This window comes from Apteryx mantelli, chromosome 2, assembly GCF_036417845.1.
Source record: "Apteryx mantelli isolate bAptMan1 chromosome 2, bAptMan1.hap1, whole genome shotgun sequence".
NCBI lineage: Eukaryota > Metazoa > Chordata > Aves > Apterygiformes > Apterygidae > Apteryx > Apteryx mantelli.
Window position 1 is genome coordinate 31,696,354 of NC_089979.1, and position 26,670 is coordinate 31,723,023.

The 26,670-nt window shown below is 37.7% G+C and overlaps 1 protein-coding gene across 7 annotated transcripts in view; it reads left to right on the forward strand.

Annotated features, from left to right (window-relative positions):
* The window catches only part of SPIDR (scaffold protein involved in DNA repair), a 216,169-nt gene that overhangs the window by 53,233 nt on the left and 136,266 nt on the right, over window positions 1-26,670 (forward strand). For all 7 annotated transcript variants that reach the window (XM_067290441.1, XM_067290440.1, XM_067290438.1 and 4 more), the window contains exons 6-7: window positions 5,424-5,674; window positions 17,089-17,189. In XM_067290441.1, the coding sequence (XP_067146542.1) occupies window positions 5,424-5,674; window positions 17,089-17,189 (352 nt within the window). The remainder of the gene's footprint in view (window positions 1-5,423; window positions 5,675-17,088; window positions 17,190-26,670) is intronic.

Sequence of the window (26,670 nt, forward strand, 5' to 3'; positions counted from 1 at the left end):
TTAGGAGAAATGCAAAACAATTCTGAAAAGAGTTCTCATATCTCGTATCAGAGACTAGAGTAAGTTTGTTAGTCCATGAGAGAATAGACAGGAGATGATAGAAAAGACATCCAAAGTTAGAGGCAAAGATATGTGAGAGGAGAAGAGAAGCAGGAAAGGAAATGCCACAGGATTATTTTTCCTCTGTATGTACCAGTGATCAAAGTCTGAAGCTCCCAAATACTATTTCAGTTTCTCACACTGCTTTGCTTTGTGGCCTTGGGAAAGCCTGATTCCCTAAGTGCTCTATCTGAGAAACCTTATTAGTCCTGTTTGGGCTGAGGTACAGTAAGATAATAGAAGGGAAGAAGTATCTTTACATTTATTATTTTTAGTGAGGGAAATCATAGACTAAGTGAGCTTCGTCTGCCAAAATATTATTTCGGTGTCTGTGTAGAATTTGACAGCCATTTTATGTCAATAAAAAGATTCAGACAAAAAAAGTGAGACAAGCTATGCAAAGTTTTGACATTCTACAGTATGCTGAAGCATCTTAGTTTCAGCTGATGGACTTGTTTACAGTATCTGTGTTCTTTTACCAAGTACCATATCTGCAAAGTACCTTCATGATAATTGAAAAAGGTCTGCAACAATGTGAATGTGTGATAACTGAATGAGTAAGATAGTGTCTAGCAGGTACAAATGTATGGTATATATTGAAATTATTCCGCAGAAAAGTTTCAGTGAGTAATGTATGTTGGAAGGAGAGCCAAGGGAGATGAGAAAATCTCCCAGCTGGTCATCTTCTTGCTTCTAATTACCAATCACCATACAATATAGCCTTTTTGAAAATACGAAGCTGTTAAGTTTTTAAAGTAGAATTATGATATGTTTTCCATTTATACAGGAAGTTTTGTACAGTTTTGCTTTCCACGCTGAAGTTGCCTCATATGCCCTAAACTGCCTTTCTCTTATATTATGCACCATTTAAATGGAAGTTTAAGTCTTCTCATCTTAGCCTATTTCTAGCTAATATGAAATTTCCCGTGTTCTTATTAAAATGATCAAATAGGCATATTTCATGCTTTCACTGTTATTGTAGTCAAAGGTAGTTTTTTCAGACCTTCTTTGGGCAAGTGCTGTGCAGACTGTAACAGCCTTCCCAAAGAACTTACAAGGCATTCAAGGCAAAATAACAGGCAGATGAAACAAATCTCTTGAAGGTGAGAAAGGGAATATTTGATGACAGAAGTAACAGCTTATTATCTTTTGTGCTGCTTGGTGCAAAATGTATATGCTTATAGGAGGTTATCTTCCTTTCATTGAAGTCAGAGCTTTATCAATGAGTAATTTGGGTCAGGATTTTACTATTTCTGCTTTTTATATTTAACATATTTAAATAGCTAATCATGTAGTCTTACAGCAATCTTAACTGTCTAGTCAGGGGACAATTTTGCTGTTTCTCATTCTGGTATCTATTTTTAGGTCTGTACCATCCCATATGTTAGCTAGTACTGGTGAGTGCTGTCAAAAGTGCATTGTGAATTAATTCCATCTTGAGAGCTCTCTTTTGATGCATTTTTATTTAAACATGCATATCTTTAAAAGACTGCTGTATAGGGTTCTGGATGCTCTAATGCAATAGTCACCAACTTCTTTTTTTTCTGTAGCCAAATCTCATTGGAAAAAATGGCAGTTCTGTGCATTTATTCTAAAGTTATTTTTCCCTTAAAAGAAAGAGGAGCATTTGAAGCCTTTCAGATGAAACCAGTCACAGAGCAAATCAGATTATTCTAAAACAAAATAAGCCATGTTTGTAAACTTAGTGAGAGACATAGTGAGGTCAGCCCTTGTGTTTTTTTCCACTCAGCTTTTGGTAATGGAAGAGTGGTTAGGATGATATAGATGAGGGTGTTGTGATGAGCTCGTCACTGGAGATGATGGGTAAATCTTAGAGAATAGTCTGCTACTGAGGACTTGGAGTCACTGGGATAAATGCGAGACAGTCATGGAGAACTCCAGGATGAGACTGAGCTCAGTAGGGGTTGGAGGAAGGGATTAAGGTGTTACTGAGGATGGAGTGGAGAAACTGAGTCTGTGTGTGGTGGGGAGCAGTGTACCTTTGGCCACCATAACAGTAAATGATTATATTTTAAAATAATAAGCAATGTGGAAAAGTGACCTACTTTTAATTTGACACTTCTGTGTTCTTACTAATGACACCCTCGAAACTCTTAGTGGTATTACTGTGGATGACATTATTATTAAAAAATAAAAATAAAAAAACCTTTTGAAAATTTGGCTTCATGATGCTTAAGATATTTTTAAACAATAAACAGTTTGTTCACCTTTTATCAATGACTGTTTTAAAATGAGCCAAAGAAATTAAATGAAATTTATCTCATCAGGGCCACCACAATAATGTTGGTAGGCATGCCAGCTTATTAAACAGATATGTGAAAAATCATGTTTGTAAATCTTGAAAATATTTTTCTTTTCAGAATTTATTTCTGGTGGTGGCTAAAGTTAAACAATGTACAGCATTGGAAAGTGTAGTTTTTGTTCTTGTTTTTCTTTTCCATTTCCATAACTTCCCCTTTTAAAAAAGTTTCCAACTGACCAATTAGAAAACCCCCTCAAATATGGTTTCCTCAGGGAAGTTAAGTCTAAGCAAGTATACAATAATAGATATTAGCAAAAGTATTAAATGATTTATTAGACGTAACCTTACTTAGGAAAGTTTCATAGCTCTTAAAGTGGGATTAAAACATGTGCTTAACTTTAAGCAAGTCCCAATGGCATTCCTTGTTTGCATTTTACTTGCACAAAAAAATTCAGGTTTGCATCCTTTTTCTTGATGCTGTGGATATTGTATTAATTTGAGTAAAATTAAAGCACTCTTAAAGCAAAAGAACATATCAAAATGGTGTTTAAGAATGAAGAGCTTGCTTACTGCTTTAGTACTATTTGAAATCTTTTATTTCTGGCTCTTTTCCAGTGTGGAAGGAGTTTGTTTTCAGAGAAATGTTGTTGCCAAGGGACGAAAGTTGACTGTGTTGTGTTTAAAACAGAAAAATCGCAGGCTGATATTAATTACATTCTTTTAGTTATTCTTCTTCTCTGGATAAATTTAAAAGATCTTTCCAATTTCTAGAATACTTAGGTAAGTTCTTAAAATGTTAATGCAGTGTCTCATAATTTATGTTAAGAACATATTAAAGAACAAACAATGGCTTTTTTTTTTTTTCTCTCTCCTTTTATCATTAAAGTCCTTATCAGAGCCATTTGTCTATTCAAACAATCTGTGTGGAGAGCTATTTACTGCACTAGACAAGAGAAACAGGTTAATTCTTTTCTGGACCTGTTCTATGATCGGGGCACCATTATCTGGAGCAAAGTCAGTCTTTGAGCTTTTTCAGTTTCCCGTATGCAAACATAATACTTTGCAGTTATCCATTGGTTTTTGGTTCTTTCGGATATCAGTCTTAGTTGCCCATCTTGCCTGTCCTAAAGAATGGTTTTGTCCAACTCTCCTAGAGTTAGGCTAATGCTAGTGCTTCTGCCACCATTGATGGGACTGATAGTATGCTGACCCCACCAGGACTTGTACTGCTTTTTCATCTTCAGCCAGCTTAGAATGATGGGGAAATACGACAAAAACCTCAACTATAAATATGGTTTGTAGCTCAGCTCTAGTAGAGTTTTGCAGGATGTATTACTCCATTGAAGTCTCTTCCAGTAAACAATTAGTTCATTAAAACATCTCTTGAAGGAGTTAGATCCATTCTCTTATTAGGAAGTGAACAGTTGTACTTTGTACTGATCTAGATGAGCAAATGCCTGGGTGGTTCGCTGACTGTTTGTCGCAATTGGAAGGATTAGGAATGTCAGATATTTGTCTTTGTAATGAAAGAAACAAGGTCTTACCAGAAGTTGTAGAATGATTCTAGGATTTGCCCTTGTTTCTGTGAAGTTGAGAATTGTTACTGTACATAAAATGGATCAGACCTTAAGAATGTATCCATTAAGAACAGACTGTGAATGAAACTTTCACCTAACAGTTAAATGCATTTGCAGTATATACTTTTTGACTGAGAGAAGGCCCGTATCTTATTTGAAGACTTGGAGATATCTGAGAAGATTTTCTTACAACTAATTCCCGAAGACTGAGTTCACCTTATGTTTCTTAGTCTCCTGCCTACTTCGGAGTTTTGGGCCATTTCATTCTGTACTAGGTAAAATGTCACTTCCCAAGTATTTTTGCTTAGTGTTCCTTAGTACCTACTTCAAGAAATACTGGATTAACAGAGAATAATTTACATAATAGAACTTGACTCTGCATAGCTTACATTAGGGAGCCAAACCTGCTGCTGTATCCTGCTTGTGCTAGAGCCTGAGAGGAGCAAGCTGGGCCAAAGGAGGTGATATTCATTGTCAGCACTTTTCTCAGCCTTTCATATAGATTTTCTGATTTATTTGGGGGCTTTCTCATCCTGTCCTCTCTCCCTTCCTTTCTCAGTTCTGTGCGTCCTATGAATTCTGTAAGAAGAGCTTCAGCAAGTTCTTGTGAATCTGAAATCTATTGTATTCTTGTTTATGGTCCTGGCTGTTGACCAGTAATCCTTTTTGGATTTATGTGAATATGGCTTTATAGCTTCCAAGACTGGGTGCTAAATTTTTAAAATCTTCCCTGGAAGCTATAGGCCTGGACATGTGAGAAGGCTAGCTTTAGTTGTCAAATTCTTGTTCTAATACAATGTTAAATACTTTTTGTCTGTCAGGATTTCACAATCTCACATCATAGACATGTATGTTTCTTTCCTCAGTTTAAATTGCAGGACATTCTTACTTACTTGAATCCGGCCATGAATGCTCCACTCCTTTCAGCTGTCCTCCATTTGGATGCATGCATCATCTTTCTCCATTGCTGAAATACAATGCCAGTCTAGGTTGTTTAATTTAGTTGTTTACAAGACATTTACATATATCATCTTCCTGGCAATGAAGAATCTTGATTTCTAATTTTAAGTAGGTACACTCTTTCTGAGAATGGGATGAATCTGTCATGCCTGTTAACAGATCTTGTACGTGTGGGGAGTGCACCTGCCAATCACGATTCCCTTTCCCTCATTAGCCTCTTTCTGTTTGCCTGTAAACTTGTTTTAATCCTGACACCTCTTTGAAAACTTCTCATCCCAGTTGTCCCTCAACAGACAGTCTTTGTAGTCAGGAGTTTGTATTGACTTAGAAAAGATTACTGTGGAGTTACAATGAAGTTGTCCAAGTTACATTAATCAACAAATTGGCATTTGATTTTTGGGTTACTAGAGAACACAAATAACTGTCTGCACAAACCTGTAGTGGAATGTAAACCAGATTTTTTTTCAATATAAATTTATCTTGTTAGCATTCTGTTTAAATAACTTTTTTTTTTTTATGTATAGAAAACTTCAACAGAAATTTCTGAATATTCATCTGATAATGACAGTGTGGAAGAAGGAGAAATGGAGACTACTAGTCCAGGATTCACTAAGAGATTACAGCTGAGCTCAGTGCTGGATACAGGGAAGGTTACGGCAAGACCTGCCAGTGACTGGTTAAAGTCTGCACAGGCCCTTCTACAAACACCTAAGAAACAATCAGACAGGGCCTCAAGAACCCCAGAAGACTCTGCTAAAAAGAGGAAATTACTAAGGTAAATGTCCTGTCCTTCTTAAGAAAAAATTTTATTGTAAATAAAATAATTCAAGTTAACTAACAAAAGAGTAGGAATGTGTTTCAAGGACAAATATTTTAAAGATGCAAATTCCAAAAACTTAAAGAATGTCGTTTATCTATAAACAAGCAATCAAGAAAAGAAAGAACTATTTCAGTGTTAACGTCTGTGGTGATAGCGCTCAATCTTGAACTCCTGTCTGTGTACAAATTGATACAGTTTTTGCACTGTTAATAATGTTTTAAAGCATCTTACAGATACTGAGTGCACATACTTCTCTTTTAGCTTGTAATCATTTTACTGCTTTGTGCCTGTTCAGATAGTTTGCAGAAATGCCGTGCTTCTGATTTTTTGGTCCTTTCCAGATTTGTCAGGGTAAAATTATTCAAATACTGTGTGAAAGGGGTGGATGAGCAATAGTGCTTAAGGCAGGACAGAGTGATACTTAGGCAAGGGTGGGATGCATTTGTTCATCTGAAATTTAAATGTCTGTGACTAAATTAAATACATTAAAAAGATAATCTAACTGCTGAAAGGAAACAGCTTGAACCTGAGCGGTGGAAGTCTGATGTTTGTGATTCAGTATTTGTCAAGCTAATTACGGTGCAGAAATAGTCACTTGCTGTAATGATTTCAGTAAAGCAGTTTTAATTTGCATGGTATATGTAGGGGTAAGTCTCATATTACAGAAACTGAAATTGTGAATAGTGCTCCTTTAGACACCTGTTGTATTTTTTTTAACAGTATAATTGTTTCTCATTTCTGTTACAGCCAATTCTGCATACAGTAATCAATCGGAAAACATGACAAACCTGTCTGAAAACAGTAAATCTTCACTTTAGTTAAATAAGCATACCTTATTTTTCTTTTAAATTTTTTTTTGGCTATTTCCAAGAGCTGACTGAGGAAACAGATTTGAAATTTTATTTAATTACTGAGGATCTCTATACAGAAGAAAGCTCTTTGCCTGTGTGGTCAGGCTTTACTTTTTAAGAACAACTGCACTAGTTCAGACCAAAGTATGTATGAAAGATAAAAGAACAGGACAAGTGTATAGCGGTATTTTGCCCAGATATTCTATGAGCTTTCAGCAGCTAATTGCTCAGGGGCTTTTTGTTACCCTCAGTGGGTTTGTCTTTCCATGAGTTTATCCAGTTGTTTTCTGAAGCTATATAAATTTATGGCTGCTGCAATAACATCCCATGGTTCGGAGCTCCATAGCTTAAATGTGATTTGAATCTGCTTCTACCAGCTTCTTTTGATGACGTTTGCTATCAACTATCCTAGTGCAAGACTATACAGCAAAGATGCTCTGAGTTGCATAAGAGAATAAACCACTCTTCTCTCACAATGCAGAATGTAATCTGTTCAGATTGGATATAGAGGAGCACAACTTAAGGGGTAGCACAGGCTGGAAGAGTAAAAAACCACCTTTGGTTTCTTTGGGATCAGGAAAGCAAGCAGGAAATTCCTCAGTTATGAGTTTCATTCATCTAGTTATTTGATTGTCCGGGTAACTCTCATCTTTGCCTCTCACCTGCAGGGCATTGACTCTGAGGGTGTCTCTCTTCCATTCTACCTTTTGCTGTTGACCGAGAACATTTTCACTAGTATACCAACAGTGGATGTAAGAGTCTGCATCCTAAATGGAAAGGTTCAGGTTTTCAGTGCTGTGGATTAGAGGCCAGTTTAGAGAAAGATTTATTGGCTTCTTGACTGATAAAGCAACAACCCTTTCTTTCCAGCTTCTGAAAGCTATGTAAAAGTTGCTGGCTCTTCCTTTCTCCTTCCTTCTCACCTGCCCTGCAGATCGAGACCACAGCAGAAAAAGCAATGAGCAAGGGAAGTCATCCTGCAAGCTGGATTTGGCCTGCAGGCTCCTGCCTGGACCATTTTGAACTGAGGAGCAGGTGGAAGAGAGAGCTTCCATACTTAGCTGCGCTCTCTCTTTTTGGGCTGGTGCTAAGTGAAGCATGAGTTGAGAGGAGATGGTGCAGGTGATAGAGCTATGGTCTTTCTATTTGAATTCCTTTGTGAGAAAGGTTCTAATCCAAAACCAGATCATATTAGTATGTTTAATTCTTGTAAGAGTCCTGATGCAAGCAGAATAGGCCTCCTACATTTTTGTCCACTTTTGAGAAAAAAGAAATGATTTATTTCCATTTTCATCTCTTTCTGCTGTTTGAGATGACTAAGGTCATCTTCAACAGGTAGAGAGGATATTTTCAGAAAATTGTAGCTTATATTTTCTGAAAAATATCTTATGTATAACTCCCTCTTCCAGTATTATTTAGGTATACTGCAATCTGCTTTATTATTTATTTTACCTGATGACAGCTGTGTTCCTGTTACCTCATGGCTACATTATCATACCCAAGCTCAAACACCACCACCACCCCCTGCAAAAAAAAAAAAAAAAAAAAAAAGCTATAATAGTCTGTGAAAGAGTTGAAATAAGTTAACTTTCTGCTGTGCTCTCTGCCTAAAATGCTCCTGGTGCTAAAATGGAAACGGATGGTTGCCTGGAGGGGAGGAATGTTTCCAAATTGTTTGACTGTGCTAGACTGATCCTATTAAAGGTGTACTTGTCATTCTCCACAAAAAACAAGAACTAACCTGAACAGCAAAAGTTTATGGAGGGTTAAAATAAATTCTAAGCCTAGTGTTAGAAATTTGAATGTAAATTCAATACCTTGGAGTGGAAAGAAAATGAGAAGCCAGTTTCCCCAAAGAAATATGAAAAATTTATAAAGTTGATTATGGTGAGTGAAAACTGAAGGAAGATATCACAGTCTTCCTCTGTTAGGAATTAAATGGAGTTCTTAAGAGATCTGTGTCTGTGGAAAAGAAAGGCATGGCAGAAGCAATTTATCTTTCCATGCCATGCCTGCTGCTTGATATATTCTGTGCCCATTTGCCAGATTCTAGTATCTCTTCATATATCCCCTGTAATGGTAGTTTTTGTTTTTCAAAGCTGTTCGGAGCAAAGATTGCCCTTCTCTCCCCGACGGTGTGCAGGGAGAGCCAGCAGCCTGCACAGTGCAGTCATTCAGCGGTGCTGGAGCTCCCTGAAGGCGCCAACTCTGCTGTTGTGCTAGTAGCAAGGCATCATCTCTTTTGCTCACGACTGTCAATACCATAGCTACTGGTCATCCTCACCTTAAATGCCATCGGTATTTTATGCCACCTTGTGTAGCCATCTCTTTTATTTAAACAAAATTAGAAGGGGAAAAAAAAGAAGCATAATTTTCCCAGGTATGCTGACAGGTAATGTCATTGTACTGCACTGAGGAGCTTGTAAGAGACTTGATAAGGACGTGCTACTAGTATTACTCGATGCTGAGATGAATTGGTTTTGGTGATTAGGTAGAGAGGTATTGGTTTTAGATGTTTTTGCTGTTTTATTCCACAACAGAGTTTCAGTTTCTCAATTTGAGTTGACCATGTATGGAAAAATTATGAAAGTGATTTGCAAATCTAAAGGAGAGAGAAAGAATATACTGCAACTACTACTTTTCAGAAAGCTTCCTTTTTTGGATTTTGAATGTACGCTAATGCAACAGGGTGAAATGTTGAAACTGCACTAGTTGTGACTCTCTCAAAGTTCCCTTGTAAAGGAAGGGAGAAATGAAGAGCATATTCAAAGTCTCATGAAGTTCGTTATGAGTTAAACCAGTAACCAGTGTTTGCTTAATATTTGTAAACAAGAAAACTCAAAAATTTATGCACTCAGCTTTTCTGGTCTACAAGTAAATCTCTCTTGAAGGTTTTATGAATTGTTTGCTTTTTCTAGTAAGATTTTATTTCCATCAGCAAAAGAAAAAAAACCACTGAAGTCTGGGTTTCAGTTCAGGAAATGGATATCTTAAGATATGTTATATAATGTTAACCCTTTTTTTTCTAAATCTGTCACCTTGAGCTTTTTAGTTGTGAAGAACGTTGCTTTGTTTTTGCATTTTTTTAATACTTGCCCATTTTTAGTTTAATAGTAATCTTGGAAAATTCTGTTTAATTATCTCATACCTATTTGTATATAGAACAGTAGACCACATAGAAATCTGACTTGCTAAAAATAACTTTTTCTTATCAAAAAAAAGAGAAAATTACGGAATGTCCTGGTACTTTGTGCAGTAAGCATAACCCATTTCTGTCATATGAGGCCAATCGGGGTCCTGAAAATAAAGGAAATGCCAAGGGAGGAAGGAGCTGGCGCAAATGAAGCAGGCTTTTACTCTAAAATTGGTCTTTTCTTTTTTTTTTCCTTGAATTCATGAACAGGTTGCATGAGGGTATAACGGCAACAGACTAGCCATTTTGACCATCCTGATCTTATGCTGAAATTATAAACGTTAGATAAGTTTCTCATGCTAGTGAATATCTTGTTGGTTTAGGAGAATGTAACTGAAGAATATCATGGGTGCAGTACAGATGTACCATTTGTAATCACTGGCAGTGCACATGGGCAAATGATCTTGCACTTACTGAAAATTAAAATCTGTCTTGTCCTTTTTAGAAGGTGGGGATGGTTTCACAGGGCCAGATGACTGGGGTTAATAGAAAAAAATTGTTTTGTGCAAAAATGTCTGTGCTTAACAGGACAGATTTCCCCTATTTCATCTATAATAGATTTTCTTGGTTGCAGTGGTTTAACAGAAGGTAGTTACTCCCCATCAGAGAGAAGTCATTTTGGTGCCTTTGATGTTTAACCATTAAGTTTGCTGTTCGGTGCAAGATCTCTGCTCAGGCAAGACAAAGCCTTCAGAATTGAAGGGAGGGCTGCTTGCTGTCTACTGGGGCAGAGCTGTTCTGCCAAAGCTGATTTCTGCAGAGGATTCCTCTTAACCTTATGTCCCTCTGTTCTGCCAGAAATTTTGATACAAGTCTGACACTAGATTTTTTTTTTTTTTAACTACCATCCAAAAAAGGAATAACTTACTTCTGTGAATGAGGATGCTTCTTATTAAGCTAGCTTCTTCCTTCCAGTGAGAGTGTCTGCTGTCAGAGAGATAGGACAGTCTGAAAGATTTTTTTTTCTTTTTTCTTTTTTTCTTTCCTCTATTAAGGAGACTGAATAATCCCAGAGAGCTGTGGTAAACTTTTCAACTTTTTTTTTTTTTTTTTTTTTAGCAGTTGTAAGAAGAGTAATCAATGTTTGAAAATTAAGAAAAAGGAAGGCACTAGAAGCTGCTTAATTCAGAAGATGTTCCTAAATTTTTCAAACATATTCAGTGGGAGAGCTTGTCTAAGTAGAAGAAAGGGAACATCGACTGCCTATCAAGTTTTACTTAAAATTTTCATTGGAGGCAATACAGAATCTAGGAGGTGCTCACCCACCCCGTTCTCAGCGATTCTGACCGTGTTGTCTCTTACATCTCCTCTTCTGCTCTGTCCAAGACAACTAGGACCTGGAAAACAAAATCTCACTGAACAAGAATTGTGAACCTTTGGTCTCTGTTACAAAAGAAATTGTGTTATGCCTCGATTCTAGAAAAGTAGTCCAGATTTAACAAACAGAATTAAACCAATTATAATGTTATGGCAGTTCATCCAAGATGAAAAGGGAGAAAAGTTTATAAAACTGTTGAGTCAGAGCTTGAACAGAGCTGCTCTGTAAAGCTAAAATTACTCTTTCTGATCCCTTGTTACTTCACTAAGTCAGCAGCTTCTCTCCTGCACTGGAGAGGAGGAGGAGGGCTTCTGTAGCGACTTCCATCTACACGCCCAGGTTTTCTGCCACCTCTTTCATGAGCACCTATGCTATTTTGTACACTAAAGGAGGGCTCAGTAGTGACTGTCAGCATTCAGTGTTGCTTATTATTTTACAAGCTGTAAGCTGTCTGATAATAACTAATAGTTTTACAGTGCTGACAAATTAAATTCCAGCATGCTTAGGAATCTTTTTTATTTATTTATTTTTCTTGAGTTAGCACCCTGTTGAGTGGAATTGGATAGCAGAACATTACAGAAGTCAGGTACTTCACTAGTTAACTTGGAAATATGAACTAAGCTTGCCTCACTTTCTCTTTTCAAAGTGAGGACATGACTATCCAGTCCTGAGATGGCGTATATATATTTGTGTAATCTATAGTGCTTTGAAATACATAGAGTCCTGACTTAGTGTATATGAGGAGACAATTTAGTCAATGAAATGCTTAAGTGTTCACGGTTCTTAAATTCAAATGAACTCTGGAAAAGAGTAAATTTAGATAAATAACATTTTGTGGGGTTATTTTTGGTAATTGCTCTGCTGAATGAAAACCTCAATAAATAAACGTGGAGAAATCTGCAGCACTTAAAAAAAAATAGACTTTTCAAAACACAGCCTACTCATTAATGCTCTCTTTTTTCCTTTTTCCCTTTTTTTAATTCTTATTTTTGTTAGCCTCATTGGATTTGGAATCTAGAGACCAGCAGTGTGTGTATCATCAGTGTTACCTTTGGTGATACTTGTCATAAGGTGACACGAAGCTCTTCAGTACTGCTGTTTAAGTTTTCGAGAAGGGAAGCCACTGAAAATTGACCTCTTGCACTGGATGCTGAGCTTTATGTTTTTGTCATCAAATTTGTCTTTCACATGGATATTGTTGGACATTTGCAGTAATGGCATTATGTCATTTTAAATGGAGTGTTTCAGCAAGCTCAGGTTTAGTAGTGAAGTAGGAGGATTTCTACTTGTTAAATCACTGTCCTTCTTAAGGGATTTCAAGGAACAGTATAGTTGCACTGAAAGTTTCATGATTAGAACAAAAAGGTTGTGGGCAGGAAGATTGTATCTGAGCATTTTGGCTTGATTGGACAGCCTTTGCATTAACAAGTTCCCAAATGTGTTGAATTTGTTCATAATGAAACATTAATTGGGGGGCAAGTTTGAAGTGCTAATCAGTAAGATATGCATCTCAAATTTTACTTTTGCTATTTAAATACAAATTGTCAATTTCTTTGATTACAGAAATCATGTGTTAGTAATCAAAATATATTTACTAATTCTAGTTGTATACACACCAGAAGGTAGGTTAGTCATGTGGGACAATTAAATGCATCAGAAGGGCTAGATCTGCCCAAAAGAGGGAACTGGACATCTTTTCCCAAACTCCTTGAAGCAGCTAGATGTATAAAGAAATAAAGACTGCAGATTAAACAAGACCTTGCACTGTAGAATCCAGTCTCCATCCTTGATGCCAACAAAGCCTATAGCATCTGGCAAAATGAAGCCAAACAGTTTCTACAGATATGCTTAGCTGAAAGCCAGGAAAGCTAGGGAAATCTTCAGAGGGACAATGTGTGAGCAATGGAAAGTAAATATCATTCATCTTTACCTTATGTTATCAAAATAAGCATAAAGTCGCTTCCATACAGTAAACCCAGCTGACTACAAAAGACTGACTATAAAAGCTCATTAGCTATATAATAATTCACAGATGTGTAACTGGGAATAAAATAACAGTAATTTTAATAGTTTTGCTTTTTGCAAAACATGGAGTTTGTCCTTATGCTAAAGCCAGCATCTGCTTAATACCATATTTTGCTTTGCACAGGTCTCGGTTATGATCTCTCATCTGTACATGATCACATTATCTCACAGCATATACAACATTCTCAACAATGTGTGCACCTGTATTGTATGTAAATGAATTAATAGTTCTCAGATGTCATTGTCATCAAATCTATCAGAATATGCAATAGAAAATACATGTATCTGCATTTTAAAAATGTTTGAGCTAAAAAGGGAATTGATTCTCCTGGTTTTGAGGTGTTTTTTAAACTTTTTTTTTCTTTGCTTTTACTTTTTGAAAGAAACAAATCATAAATTACCAACTCTCTCTTTTGCCATGGAAATTCCTCTTGTACATGGCATGTCCTTTAACTGTGTTTTCCAATTTCACAATGTACAAAACAGATACTGAAAAAATATTTCCAATGATCAGCTGAGAACCACTCATAAATGCATTCTTGGTTATATTTTATATTCTGCAACCAAGCAGATGCAGAATGCTCTGTTATATTTTCTGTTTAAACAATTTTTAACTACACTTGGAATGTGAATGGAAGGATGATTACTAATAAAGACCAATGACTTTTGTTTGCACAAAGGGCTACTAAGGAGAGGCATAATTTGAGTTTTCGGAACTTTTGTGATAACTGTTGTCCTAATACAGAAATGGTTAGCAAATTAGTAATGAAGTTATAAGTGTCAGAGTAAATTGTTTATTCCCTTCCCCAGTAGGCACATCAGGCCTGAAACAGGAGTGTTGTATTTCTGCTGCGGGCAATAGCGAGGAAATTAGGACTTTGCTTTCTTTCATGTTGCAGAATGCTTCTGCCACGTATGATAGTGGGCTTACAGAATAGTGGGGAGTGACTGGGCACAGCCATAGCTGTATTCAAGTAGAAGGAGGAAGAATACTGTGAGCTTGAAATAGCTGCTCTTTTATGTAGGTACCTTAAGCACAGCTACTGGAAAAGAGGAAAGGCTTCCTAGCGATACTTGAACAAGCAAAATACATTTAGTTGAATATTGTTTGTGGAGGAATGAGGTGAAGTTTTAGAACACTTCTGCTGAACTGTTTTGTTTCACCAAAACAAGTTTTTGAGCTACTAGCTGTTTTGTGTATGGCTGTAGTTCACCATAGAGTTTAACTGCAGACTCATGCATGCAAGACTTAAATGCATTTTGAGTTTGCTTGCACACTTAACTGCTGCACTTCTAAGCATAGCTTAACTGAACTAGGTTCCAGCATGGCTTGGGTAGCCCATGCAGCCAAGCTGCAGTAGGACTGCAGCCGAAAACTGTAGCCTGCCAAGAAGAAAAATTGGGTGGACAGAGTTTGGTGGTGTTCATAGAACTGTCTTGTGCATAGCTATGCCAGTGCAGTAGTACGTGGGTGCTCAGGTTCTGGAGGAAATGGGGCTGAGCAGAATGTTATAGTTTGTATGAAGTTCTGTGCTTAACTTGACTGTGCTGCTCTTTGATTGTTTATTTTCCTCCTTGATATAACAGGTTTTATAGCTTCTTGAGAGTGGGTCCTTTATCTTTGGGGTTTGGGCTTTTGTTCCTCTTCTGGAAGAAGGTAATTTAGAGTCTTAGAGTTTCTCTCTTCCCTGCCCTACCACAACAGCTATAGAAAAGATTGCAGTAATGGGGACAGAGTGCTGCAAAGATTGCAGTTACTGGGGACAATAAAGGGACAAGTTTGCTGATGATACAAAACTGGGAGTAGTGGTTGATAGGCCAGAGGGCTGTGCTGCCATCAGAGAGACCTGGACAGGCTGGAGAGATGGGCAGAGAGGAACCTCATGAAGTTCAACAAAGGCAAGTGCAGAGTCCTGCACCTAGGGAGGAATAACCCCATGCACCAGTACAGGTTGGGGGTTGACCTGCTGGAGAGCAGCTCTGCAGAGAAGGACCTGGGAGTGCTGGTGGACACCAAGTTAAGCATGAGGCAGCAATGTGCCCTTGTGGCCAAGAAGGCCAATGGTATCCTGGGGTGCATCAGGAAGAGTGTTGCCAGCAGGTGGAGGGAGGTGATTCTCTCCCTCTCCTCAGCTCTGGTGAGGCTGCACCTGGAGTACTGTGTCCAGTTCTGGGCTCCCCAATACAAGAGAGTTACTGGACAGAGTCCAGCGAAGGGCTACAAAGATGATTAGGGAACTGGAGCATCTCTCCTGTGAGGAGAGGCTGAGAGAGCTGGGCCTGTTCAGCCTGGAGAAGAGAAGGCTGAGGGGGGATCTGATCAATGTATACAAATATCTTAAGGGAGTGTGTCAAGAGGGTGGAGCCAGACTCTTTTCAGTGATGCCCAGCAATAGTACGAGAGGCAACAGGCACAAACTGAAACACAGGAAACTCCATCTGAACATGTGGAAAAACCTTTACTGTGAGGATGACTGAGCACTAGAAGTTGCCCAGAGAGGTTGTGGAGTCTTCTTGCTTGGAGATATTCAAAAACCATCTGGACACAGTCCTGGGCAACCTGCTCTAACTGACCCTGCTTGAGCAGGGGTGGGTGGACTAGATGATCTCTGAAGATCCCTTCAAACCTCAACCGTTCTGTGACTCTATGATTCTATAATGTAAACTATATAACTTTAACCACTTTGGGTCAAACATGGCTCCTGTTTTTCAGAGTATACCTTCTGTGGTCTTCACTGCTAAGATGTTCAGCCATGGCATCTGATAATTCTTGTGATAGCTATGATTTTGCAAATCCGTAGTTAATTAGAAATTCAGCTGAGACTGGTAATTCATTTTTGTATAACCTGTTGGCTTGTCTGCAAGTGAAGTCACTGTTAGTAATTACTAACCAAAGAAAGATTTTTATGGCCTACCAGAAGTGCTGCTTAGCCTTTTTAGCTCCTTCTTGGTTTCCACAGGGGCGAGTCCTCTCAGTTTCACATTTGCAATGTTAGCTATACCAAGCTATTTGCTTTTTGTGAAAAATACCATTCATATGCACAAATAATCATAAGGTCTTCTTATGCTGTCTCTATTGATTCCTAAGCTAAGTTGAAGCAAGGACAAATCTCCCTTTAGTAGAAACCTTTATTGATATATTGGATTGTTCTCATTGTGGAGAAAACTTGCACTATAAGGAAAGAATAAGGTAGGGGGTTTTATGCAAATAACTTATTTGAAGCCAAAGAAAAATGTTCAAATACTCCTGTGGTAGTCCAAAGCTCTTTGGAATAGCCCAAGTACAGCTTCCAACATAGTAGTCTTTTTGTTCTCCCAGTAGGAAGCTGAGGTCTTCTAGATTTGAATCCAGAGGTAGCAATTGCTTTAGCGTTACCTTAAGTGTATATGCTTTAGATGCCACTCCTCTCCACCTCACCTTGGGAATGCTGAAGTAATTCAGTCTTGGAGAGTGTTCAGACCTCTGAAACTGCACACTTGACCCAGCTTGTGAAATGAATCATAGGGTCAAGTATGGGTAAAAGAATATTTTTGTGATCACTCCTTGCCAACAGACAAACAAATCTGGGGGGAAAAAAAACAATCTGCTCTAACTGGTGGTTATACTGAACCATTTAGGGTGTATGTTTTGAATTCAGAATTGTCTTTAGTATCTATCAGGATATGTGGATAAGTACAGAGAAAATTTAGGAACCTTTCTTTAAAATCCCTGTGTAGGAGACAGGACTGAAAACTTGAGGTTTTGAATACCCAGATAATGAAAATGTTTTATTTTGTGTATTGTGCCTGAGTGTATGTTTTATTGGGTGTATATCCATTGAAAAATCTAAATTAGGCGAACTAATCTGTAAAATGTAAATTTACCCTACGTTTCTGTCTCTAAGGGTAAAAGCATACATATTGCATCTGTCCTATGGCTTGTCAGTTGGCAAAACTGAATACTGATTCTTGGCCAAATTGAACATTCCTTTATCCTCTGCAGAGGAGGGCTAGCTGAGAGGTTATGTCGACTGCAGAACAGAGAAAGGTCTGCCATTAGCTTTTGGAGACATCAGTGTATTTCAGAGGCTGAAATCCCATCAGGTAAGAAGTATTATACATATACTGTTATGTGAAAGCATATAATTTTCACTACTGTTACTGAAAGTATATACTCTATATGTATGTATATATGCACAGTGCAATTAAAGTTTATATTCTCTGTCTGTTGCCTAACATGGGGTTCGTGTTCTATTAATTTTTTTCAGTGCTTATATTTCATTTCAGCTAAATAAGATGATCTGTAATGTCTCCATCATCAAAGCATTTGAATATAAGGGATGAAGAACTTCTTTAAATAGCCTTGGTCTAAACTCTTAAGACCTCCTGGATTTCCTGCATTACTTGGGAAAATGATGCTTCCAGCAGGTTGTAGATCAGTTAAAGGTTTATTTTATGGGAGAGTGTGGCTTTGGGTGTGTAGACAGCTTTTTGATCCTTGTTGCTTCTCTGTAACCACTTTTTCCTCTTGATTTGTTGATATATCTTTAGTTTGAAGTCAGCCATATTCATGGATAAGTGCTGAAATTGTGGATGTCAGCAAGCATGCACAAATAGAACATGACTCTGAAATAAGTGGGAAAACTAAGTATAGTGGGCTCTTCAGTCAAAATGAAGGGGTAGGGGGATCTGGTAATTTTTCATGAGTTACTGATAGCACCACCCTTCTATAAGATTTTTTGAGTGGCAACAGAGTCATAGAATTTAAGGCTAAAGAAACAGTTTTGTTTTTGTTTTTGTTTTTTTTAATCAACTTGTGGGTGTGACTGTAGGCCATGAAATTTCAAGCATTTATTCTGTATTAAGCCCAATAATTGTTTCTGAGCACATATTAACTTGCGTTTATTTTTCAGAAGGCCCTCTGGTCTTAATTTGAAAACATCCAGGAAAAGGGAATCTATTACTTGCCTTGAGAGTTTGACATTAATTCCTCTCACAAAATTAGAAAGTGGGTTTTTTTCCAAATCTGAATTTGTTTGGCTTCAGTTCCCATCTTTTGTTTCTTGTAAAGCCTTTCTCCATTAGATTAAAGAACTCTTTAGTATGTGGCATTTCCCCTCTCTGTCACTTACAGAGTATAATCATGCTGCCTCACAATCTTCATTTTCATAAACTAAACAGATTGAGCTCTTTAAGGCTCTCTAAAGTATTTTCTCCAGCCTTCAAGTAATTTGCACAGCTTTTTATTGCTCCCTCTCAAACTTTTCAACATGATTTTGAAAACAGGGACAGCAGCACTGTGTGTATTCTTCCTGTCTTAATCTCATCAAACCCATCCCCCAGGTCCTGTTCACTACTCAGCCTCTTTTATGTTGAAGGCCTGTAATAGGTGTTTGGGTTTGATTTGCTCTTGGTCACAGCGTGATGCTGGGAGCTCATGTTGAACTGATTGTCCAGTGCGATTCCATAACTTCTGTAGCTGTTGATTTCTGAGATCCAGTTCCCCACTTTTCAGTTAGGGCTTGTGTTTCTTGTACTTAAATATACGGAAGTCTGAAGTGCTGTATTTGGGTCTGTTTCATTTAAGTGTGCCCAGTTAACCAGGCAGTTCAGATCATGTTTAGCCCCTCCTGTTTTAGTCACAAATTTGTTTCAATTTGTGGTATCCACAATGTTTTGGGTATTAGTTTTTTTGAACTTGTTTTTACGTAATTGATGAAACCTTTTAATAATGTGAGCGTTTACTTCCAAATACTGTGGGAACTGTTGTGATTCAATGATGATTCTCTACTGATGAAGAGCTCTAACTGGAGTTCAGAAAGTTAGTTCTCTGAAATATTTTTTGCACTCCGTTTGAAGGGTACCTTACTGATAATGAAAATGGCTGTTTTTCATTAAAATACTGTACAGTTTTAAGTCCTTACTAATTCTAAAGGAGTTAAACCCAAATTTTTGGCTAAAACTACTTTCACAGTTTCTCACAGGGACATTACAGGGCTTACATCTTGTGGTCACTTGCATGTGTTCATGGAGTGTCACTCGTGGACTGGCACTACTTGTATTTCTGTCATTAATTCTTTACTTACTTTTCCAATCACTTTGCCTAGATCTGATGTCAAGCTAGCTGGTCTTTATTTATCTAGGTCACTTTATTTGCCCTTGCTGAATAGTAGCACACTGTCATCATTCTTTCAGTCTTTTGGAATTTCCCTGGTATTTGAAGACTCACTATAAAGTAATATCAGGGAACCAGAAGCGTCTTTAGCCAGCTCTTTTCAGAACTGCTATGTGGAAAATTATGTGGGCATGCTGACTTAAAGCTGATCGTGCCTTCTGCATGTTATTTTTTCTCATCCTAAGTTACTAATGGATAGGAGATTACTTCATCATTCTTATGTCATATGAGGATATCCTCTTGCTTTTTCTGAAATATGGAACAGAAATTTGTATCAAATTTTAGTTACATTAAAAGTTTCATTACTTTCTGTAGTTATGGATCTGAAACATTGGTAATATTCTTTTTGTCCTAGCACCATATTTGTTATTACAAAAACTTGTATTTGGCTGATTACCAGTTTGTTAGACTTTAACTCTTAGGCTGAAATATTCCTTGCTAAATATCTGCCTCTGGCTGAATTCCTTTCTTTGGTTCTTTTTCTTTCTTTCAAGAAATGAGTCAGAATTGCTGAGTATTTTATGAGAAAAAGGCTATGGGAAAATACTTTGTTTTATTTTAAAGTATGCTTTAAAAATTTTGGTGAGTCTGTCTTCAAGACAATTTAGTTTTGGCAGAAGATGAGCTGTTTCTGGGATATGCCTTTTGCTATCATGATGAAAATCTACAAGAACTTGGGCAAGTTATAAGTCTTCAGGAAAAATTACTGTTTCATTTGTCCTGTGAACATTTGCTAAAGTTTATAACTAAATTCCTGAAAGATGTTGAGCATGCCTTAATTCAAGACTATAATTTCACATCACAACCTAAATTTCACTTCCCATTCTCAATCCTTATTCCAAAGCATGAAGGTGGTACAATTATCGGTAAAATAGCTATAATAATATTTGGGGGGTATTTTTTTTAGTGTAGGGCAAAACTTATTTTTTGTGGTTTTGTTTCTAGAATGGCAAAACAGTTTTATGTCACCCAAATAAAATTGGTGTCTGGTTTGGAAAATATCAGCCTGGATGGCTGTAATTTTAGTAATGGAACTAGATGAACTTACAATTGCCTGCACTCTGCAGCAAAAGTAAACCACTTGTAGTTTCATACTAAGGGTCTCTCACTGATTGGAGATTCTTCTGGATTTTGTTTCCTTCAGTTTTGCCTGTTAATATTTCTAAACCACACTATTTCCAGGATTGCTTCTGACTTTGGCAACAGAATTTACCAAATGACAGACACAGAAGACACAAAGGAGCTCAAAGATCAATGTGGAGGGATTGAAGTAATTTAGTTGCTGGGAGAGCTGTCAAATCACTTTGCGTGTTCCATTGACATGCAAACCAGAAGTTCAGTGATAGGCAAAGGGGAGCAGTTTCCAATGAGATCAATTTGAAGCCCTGCTTCCATTTGAGATTTAAGAAAAAAATGTTTCCAGAAGCGTGAGCCATTCCCCCCAGTAGGCATTTCATGTTACAGAATTTGTGCTTGTATTTTGCTGTTGTTTGTTTTTATATTGTATCAATGTCCATGTTTTCCAAAAGAACTTTTTTGGCTTTGTTTTTTAAAAATTCCTTTCTGTTTGCTTCCCTGACCTCTTTGTGTAAGTAACCATTGTGGTTTGGCTGCTTCTTGGTCACTGGGATGGGTCATAGCTTCAGAAAATAGCGCCTCCTTTCAGCAAGCATTTTCTGGTTATTATACATTACACAGGGGTCTCACGTTTGTCTAAATCATTCCATAGGACATAAGAATATGTGGATATAAAACATTATAAGAACATATGGAGCATAGGACAAAGAATAATTTGTGCTTTCTCCATTGGAAAATTTTGCAATGTTACATTCGGCAGCCTATTTCCAGGTCGGAATAGACACTAATTAGGACTGTGTGTTTTGCAGGGTGAGAGAGAGTGGTGGTGATCCTCCTGAAACCTTAGACAAATATGGAGTTGGGGATATCATAAAGCAGGGAAAACAAAATATAGCACTTCAACTTAATTGGGTTCTTCCCAGTTGGTAATTCCACTTCTGTAACCAAGCTGACAGTTGTATACACCCTGAATGCACCCTGGCTGCCCTGTCAGCCAAAGGCCTGAAAAGAGACAACACTGAAGCTTGCCCACACTTCACAGTGTTAGTTTGATGGTCACCGGGGTCCAGATCTAACAGACTGATGTCAGGATCTTCTCCACAAATCCAGAACAATTTTTTTCCTCACAATATATAAAAGGGAGGCTGAAGGATATATAGTCCCCATAATAGTAACTGTGATCAGTCGAGCAGATGGTTAGAGTACTGTGTGCAAGGGCTTTTAGACCATTTGCAAACTTTTTTCTTTCTATTCAGCGCTGTAACTTCCCTGTGAAGTTTCCTGTTTGGGCAAAGAGGAGATCTGGACAGTTGAGAGAGAGAGGGAGGAAAAAAAACCCAAAACCCTTTTTCCTGTCAACATCTGCTGGTTATATGGCGATTGCATGATGCAGAAGTAAAAAACAGTGCTCTTCTAAGTTACATCAGACAACTCTCCTGTCTATGGGAGAGGATACAAAAAATATTTGGCGCAAACTGGTGTAGATTCTTTTTAAAAGGAACTTCTGAAATTTTACTTTTTATACATTTTATTTTCTGTAGTTTGTTTTTCTTGCAGTTATTATTAAGGCAGTTCTTTAATATACTTCTGTATTTTAAGTATTCTTTAGCATTTGTAATCTCCTGTGAGATATTTGGTATACCTAACTCTATTTATACAGTATCAGTGCCTTTAAGACACGTGGGTTGGGGTGAGATTAAGATTTAGAATGAACATTTTATGGATTATAATTGAATTTGAGCAATAAATTGATAACAAACCCAAGATGTTGATGTTCACTTCCAAACTGCCCCTTACCCCATGCTCCTTCCCCTTGGGGGAGGTGGCCTTCAAGGGGCAACAATTCTTCAAGTTAGTGAAGCAACTGAGCACATGAAGGGAGGAGGGCAAAGCCCTAAAGAGCCTTGAAGATGGGGACAGGGTTATGCACATAACAGCACATTTTCAGGAAGGCTGAAAAGCTTGCAAAAGAGGACATAAACAATGACTCCCCCCCTTTCAGTTTCACTGATTAGTTGAGGGGGGAGAAAGGATTTTAGCAACTTGAATGAGGTGAGACGTGCACAAATTTATCTGGGTGGATGAAGAAAAAAAGGATAGTCCTTGACATCGTTCCAGCTCACCTTGCCAAATTCTTCTATAAATATAAAAGTCTGAGCTTTGCTAGCTATTGCATATTATCTTAGTTCTTCATAGTTTGTTTTGTATATTATTTAAGAGTTAATACTATAAATTAGAGAAACGGCAAGTGGCCAAATTTCTGTTTGTCATTTTTTTGCTAGCCAAATGTCTGAACCTGTTACAGCATTGGGGAGCAGAATCAAATGTAAGCCTCTCTTTTCAAACAAGAATTCTTTGTATTGTTTTTGTTTTCTTATGAGCAACAATAATGACATGCACAGTCACTTTAAGTAGCTTACATATGTTCTTATAAAGAATGTATAATGTTTAAAGTAGGGCCAAATTCAGCGGCCTCTTTTAAATGAATGTAGATGTGGCAAGCAGCCATCATGCCTGCAAGACTTGGTGTATTTTTGAGAAAAATCTTTTTGAATGGCTTCAGAAGTTACCAGCCCAGGAAGAATAACAATATGTATAGATCAGAATAGCAACCAGATGTGTTTGTACAGGCTGTGAAAATGTCAGAATCTCCATGCTGCCTTCTGGTTTTAAACACTGACTTTGGACTGGAAGGATCAGCTTGGTATATACCTAGCTGCTGAGTTTGTTATACCTGTGCCTGGAATCTTTTACATGAGGGAGAAGGAAGAACAAAAATAGGATGCCAAGCAAAAGAACACTTTTCTTTTGTTTATGCCAGTCATTTGACATTTTATATTTTTTACACTTGAGAATGAAATAATTGGCTATTATTCCACTGCAGATAGTAAGTGCTGTTCCAGGAGGTGTCTAGTATTGCACAGTTTTGGAACCCACATTAGACAATTGGGACTTTGAGATAAAATAATGCTGTTGAAAAAATAACTGAGGGGCAAATTTGAAAGTGTATTGCTAGCTTGCTTTATTAAACAAGGCATAATGTGGGACTTTTTGTTTACTTTATACTTCTGTGTTTTTTATCTGATCAATCCATCAGAATCAAATGCAGAAATTAACTTTTATTCTTAGTATAGTGAATACTATTCACAAAATGAATTGCACGAGGTTCTTTGTACTTTCAATGGGCAACGTTATTTTATGAGAGCTTTTAGCTAGGACTAGTAGAAATTTGAGAATCTAACACATGTATTTCATGTAGTTCATATTTCTAAAGAATTTGCTATTTAACTAAAAGTATCATTTAACTTCTTTCAGGCATATTCTTTAGAAGTCAACTAAGTGTATGTCAGATACAGTACAAATTTGCTTCTAAACTGCAGTTTGTATATATGATTTCTGTATTTGATAGTTCTTTGAGCAAAAGTAACAGTAATTTTTGTTAAAAGCATCTGTCCTTCTCCCGTGTCATTCAGATACCATAAAGATCAAGAATCATGCATTGTGACTGTTTAGCTGGTAAGAACAAATACAGGTTGTCCTGACTGCCTTTGCACACAACAAATATTTGTTAGTGTTTTTTTCAAAGAATATCATGACTTAAAGCAATCTCATCCTCCTCCCAATCCCTTGGGTTTTCATATGAATTTGTCTTGATTTTTGGGAAGACTGTACTTGAATGAGTATCATTTTTATTGACTTGGAATGTGTTGAAGTATTCTTCCTTTTGTGTCTTACTCTGTTTACTTGATTTTTTTCATCCCTGTGACTTACGGACTGGTGTAACTCTTGTGCATGAGGAGAGCTTGCAAAACATTCCTTTCTGTGACTGTTATTTTGCCATTCTCTCTTTGCATGATAGTACACATACACTTTTTTACCAGTAGGTGTACATGCTCTTTACTATTGGAGACTTTTTCTATTGCAGTAATAATAGTTTCCACCCTGTTCTTCTGCATGCCCACATGTGGGCATATTTACGTATTTATTTTTCAAAATGCTCAGTGGAGCAGAGCTGTACACTGCTTGGCATTTTTCTGATTTCAGTTTTCTTCCTTGCTTGTAAGCTCTGTACTGTGTGCTTGTAATTCACCATTTTCACCATTGGTACTGTGGCCTCTCTGTATGTTTATTTTTACCTGGTGTCATGTATGATTGTTACATTCAGTCTGAAGATGAGCATATCACATCTTTCAGTGTTCTGGGTGAGATGCATTCCCTGGCCATTGCAAGATTTTTAAATTCTTACAGAAGAAGGGAGAATCCAAACTGCAGAAGTAATCACTGAAATACACCACAGAGCCTGCTTGCCTTTGGTCTGATCTTGCTGATGCCTGTTGGCTACTTGCAGCAGCCTTGGCTCTCTGGAGTTCTTGGGTGTGGTTTCCCAGTGCTAGTCCCAGTGATTGAGATTAAGAAAAGGACCCTGAGACAGTTGTGATCATAACTATTGTTTCCTCAGTTTTCTTGGCATTAACAGAGGTAGCCTGTCCCTCTTCATTGAGAGCTCTGGAATGGGAATTCAGCAGTAATCCAACTTTTCTCTTCTTTGATGCAAGTAGTTGTGTGGGGTTTTTTGTTTGTTTTTTTTAAACTACTACTTCTTGTCACTGCGAAATGCATAGATGTAAGCAAAAATCAGTACAGTTTACTTCTGTGGAGACAAGAGTCCTTCTCTCCTTGTACCTAGAGAGGCAGGATTTCTCTACAAGCATTCGTAACAAGACATGTTGCCATCACTTATGAAGAACGTCTAGTGTTGGAACCTCTATCTACTGTGTTTCTCTCAGATCCATAACCAACTTGAGCTAAGCTGCACAGAGAGGCATTGGGTATCCTAGGTAACATGCTTCAATCATACAGGACGTGCTAAATTACCCCCCCCCCATCCTGTCTTTCTCTTCAGGACCTGGGGGATGTTGCATACTCCACTTTGTCCTGAAGCATTTTTCCTCATCCTGTAGGTCTTTTAGGGACTACTCCACTACTGGAGTGCTTCATTCTATTCTAAAGAGAGTTTGGTCCCTGTGAGGTCTTTCTATTCAAGACTCCTGGTGCTCTTTTGGAGCGCTTGAACAGTGGCATTTCAGTAGAATTCACTTGAGTGAGGTGAAACCCACATGGAGTCTTAATGATATCTTGGTATCTGATGCATTGCCCTGCATCATTTCAAGTCCCATGGATCCTGTGCTTGCAGTGTGTTCAGCTTCCTGTTGCAGTGTAGCAAGCAAAACAGGAATTATCCAGTCCCCAAGAGATCATTGTTTCTGTATTTCTTCCTCAGTTGCCTTCCTCGTTGGTAGTTATGGAGTTACTAAAGCAAACTTGAGAGTTTTATTTCAAGGACTGAAACCAGAATGTTTGAACATTTTTGTGAGATTGTACACCTCAGTGTTTTTTCTTTTCTTCTTTCCAAACTGCTTTTTGGTTGTTCAGAGTTAAAGGATAGACTGGCTTTCATCAATTGCTCCTAGACTGCCCTTGTCATGGCCAATGCATCCTTCAGGATGGTGTACCATTCAGTGTTGATGTGGCTCTGTGCCTTAAATACATGCATCTGCTGTGGAGCCACTTTGTTAGGTCTGAAGATGTAGAAGGTCCTCTACACTGTCAGAAACTCCAGAGTTGTGCGGAAGTTTTTAAAAGACTCAAGATTTCAGGGTCCATGATCTCCAGAGGAACAGGAAACTTCTTTCCATCCTAGAATCCAGGGTAATGTGGAACAACTGCAAAGTATTGTGTCAACACATGAATTTTGGAGTCATGCTACATAATGAAGGGTAGCATCACTCCATGTACTGAAATAATAAACAGAAATTAAAGGAATTGACTAGAGGAATTGATTGGTGCACTAAGTATGAGATTTGCTTATTCATCTCCCACACAGTCGAAATATCTTAGTTGAAGAACTGAGCTGCTTTGTCTGGGTTGCAAGTTGGAGAGAGAGACCAACATCCCAGAGGTCATGTGGAATTAAATAATTGACTGGGGACATAAGAGCAGACATGCTTAGGTGGTCAGACCAAAAGTCTATCTAGCTTAGGATCCTGTTTCTGGCAGTGACGAGAGCTACTAGAATACCTAGGAAAAATTGTAACAGGACTAATGCATGATGACATTTCCCTGGAATATTCTCCCAACTTCCAAAAAGCTCTGGCTCAGGGACTTTCTGAACCAGAAGTAGTGTCTATGTATTTAGTAGTTTTGAACACTTTTTTTTTTCCTACCAGAAAGTTACTGGGCTTTTTTGTTTTTGTTTTGAACCCATACATAGAATACAGACCTGCTCTGATCACATAATTGTGATGTGTCAGACTTTCTTTTTCAGGAATGGTG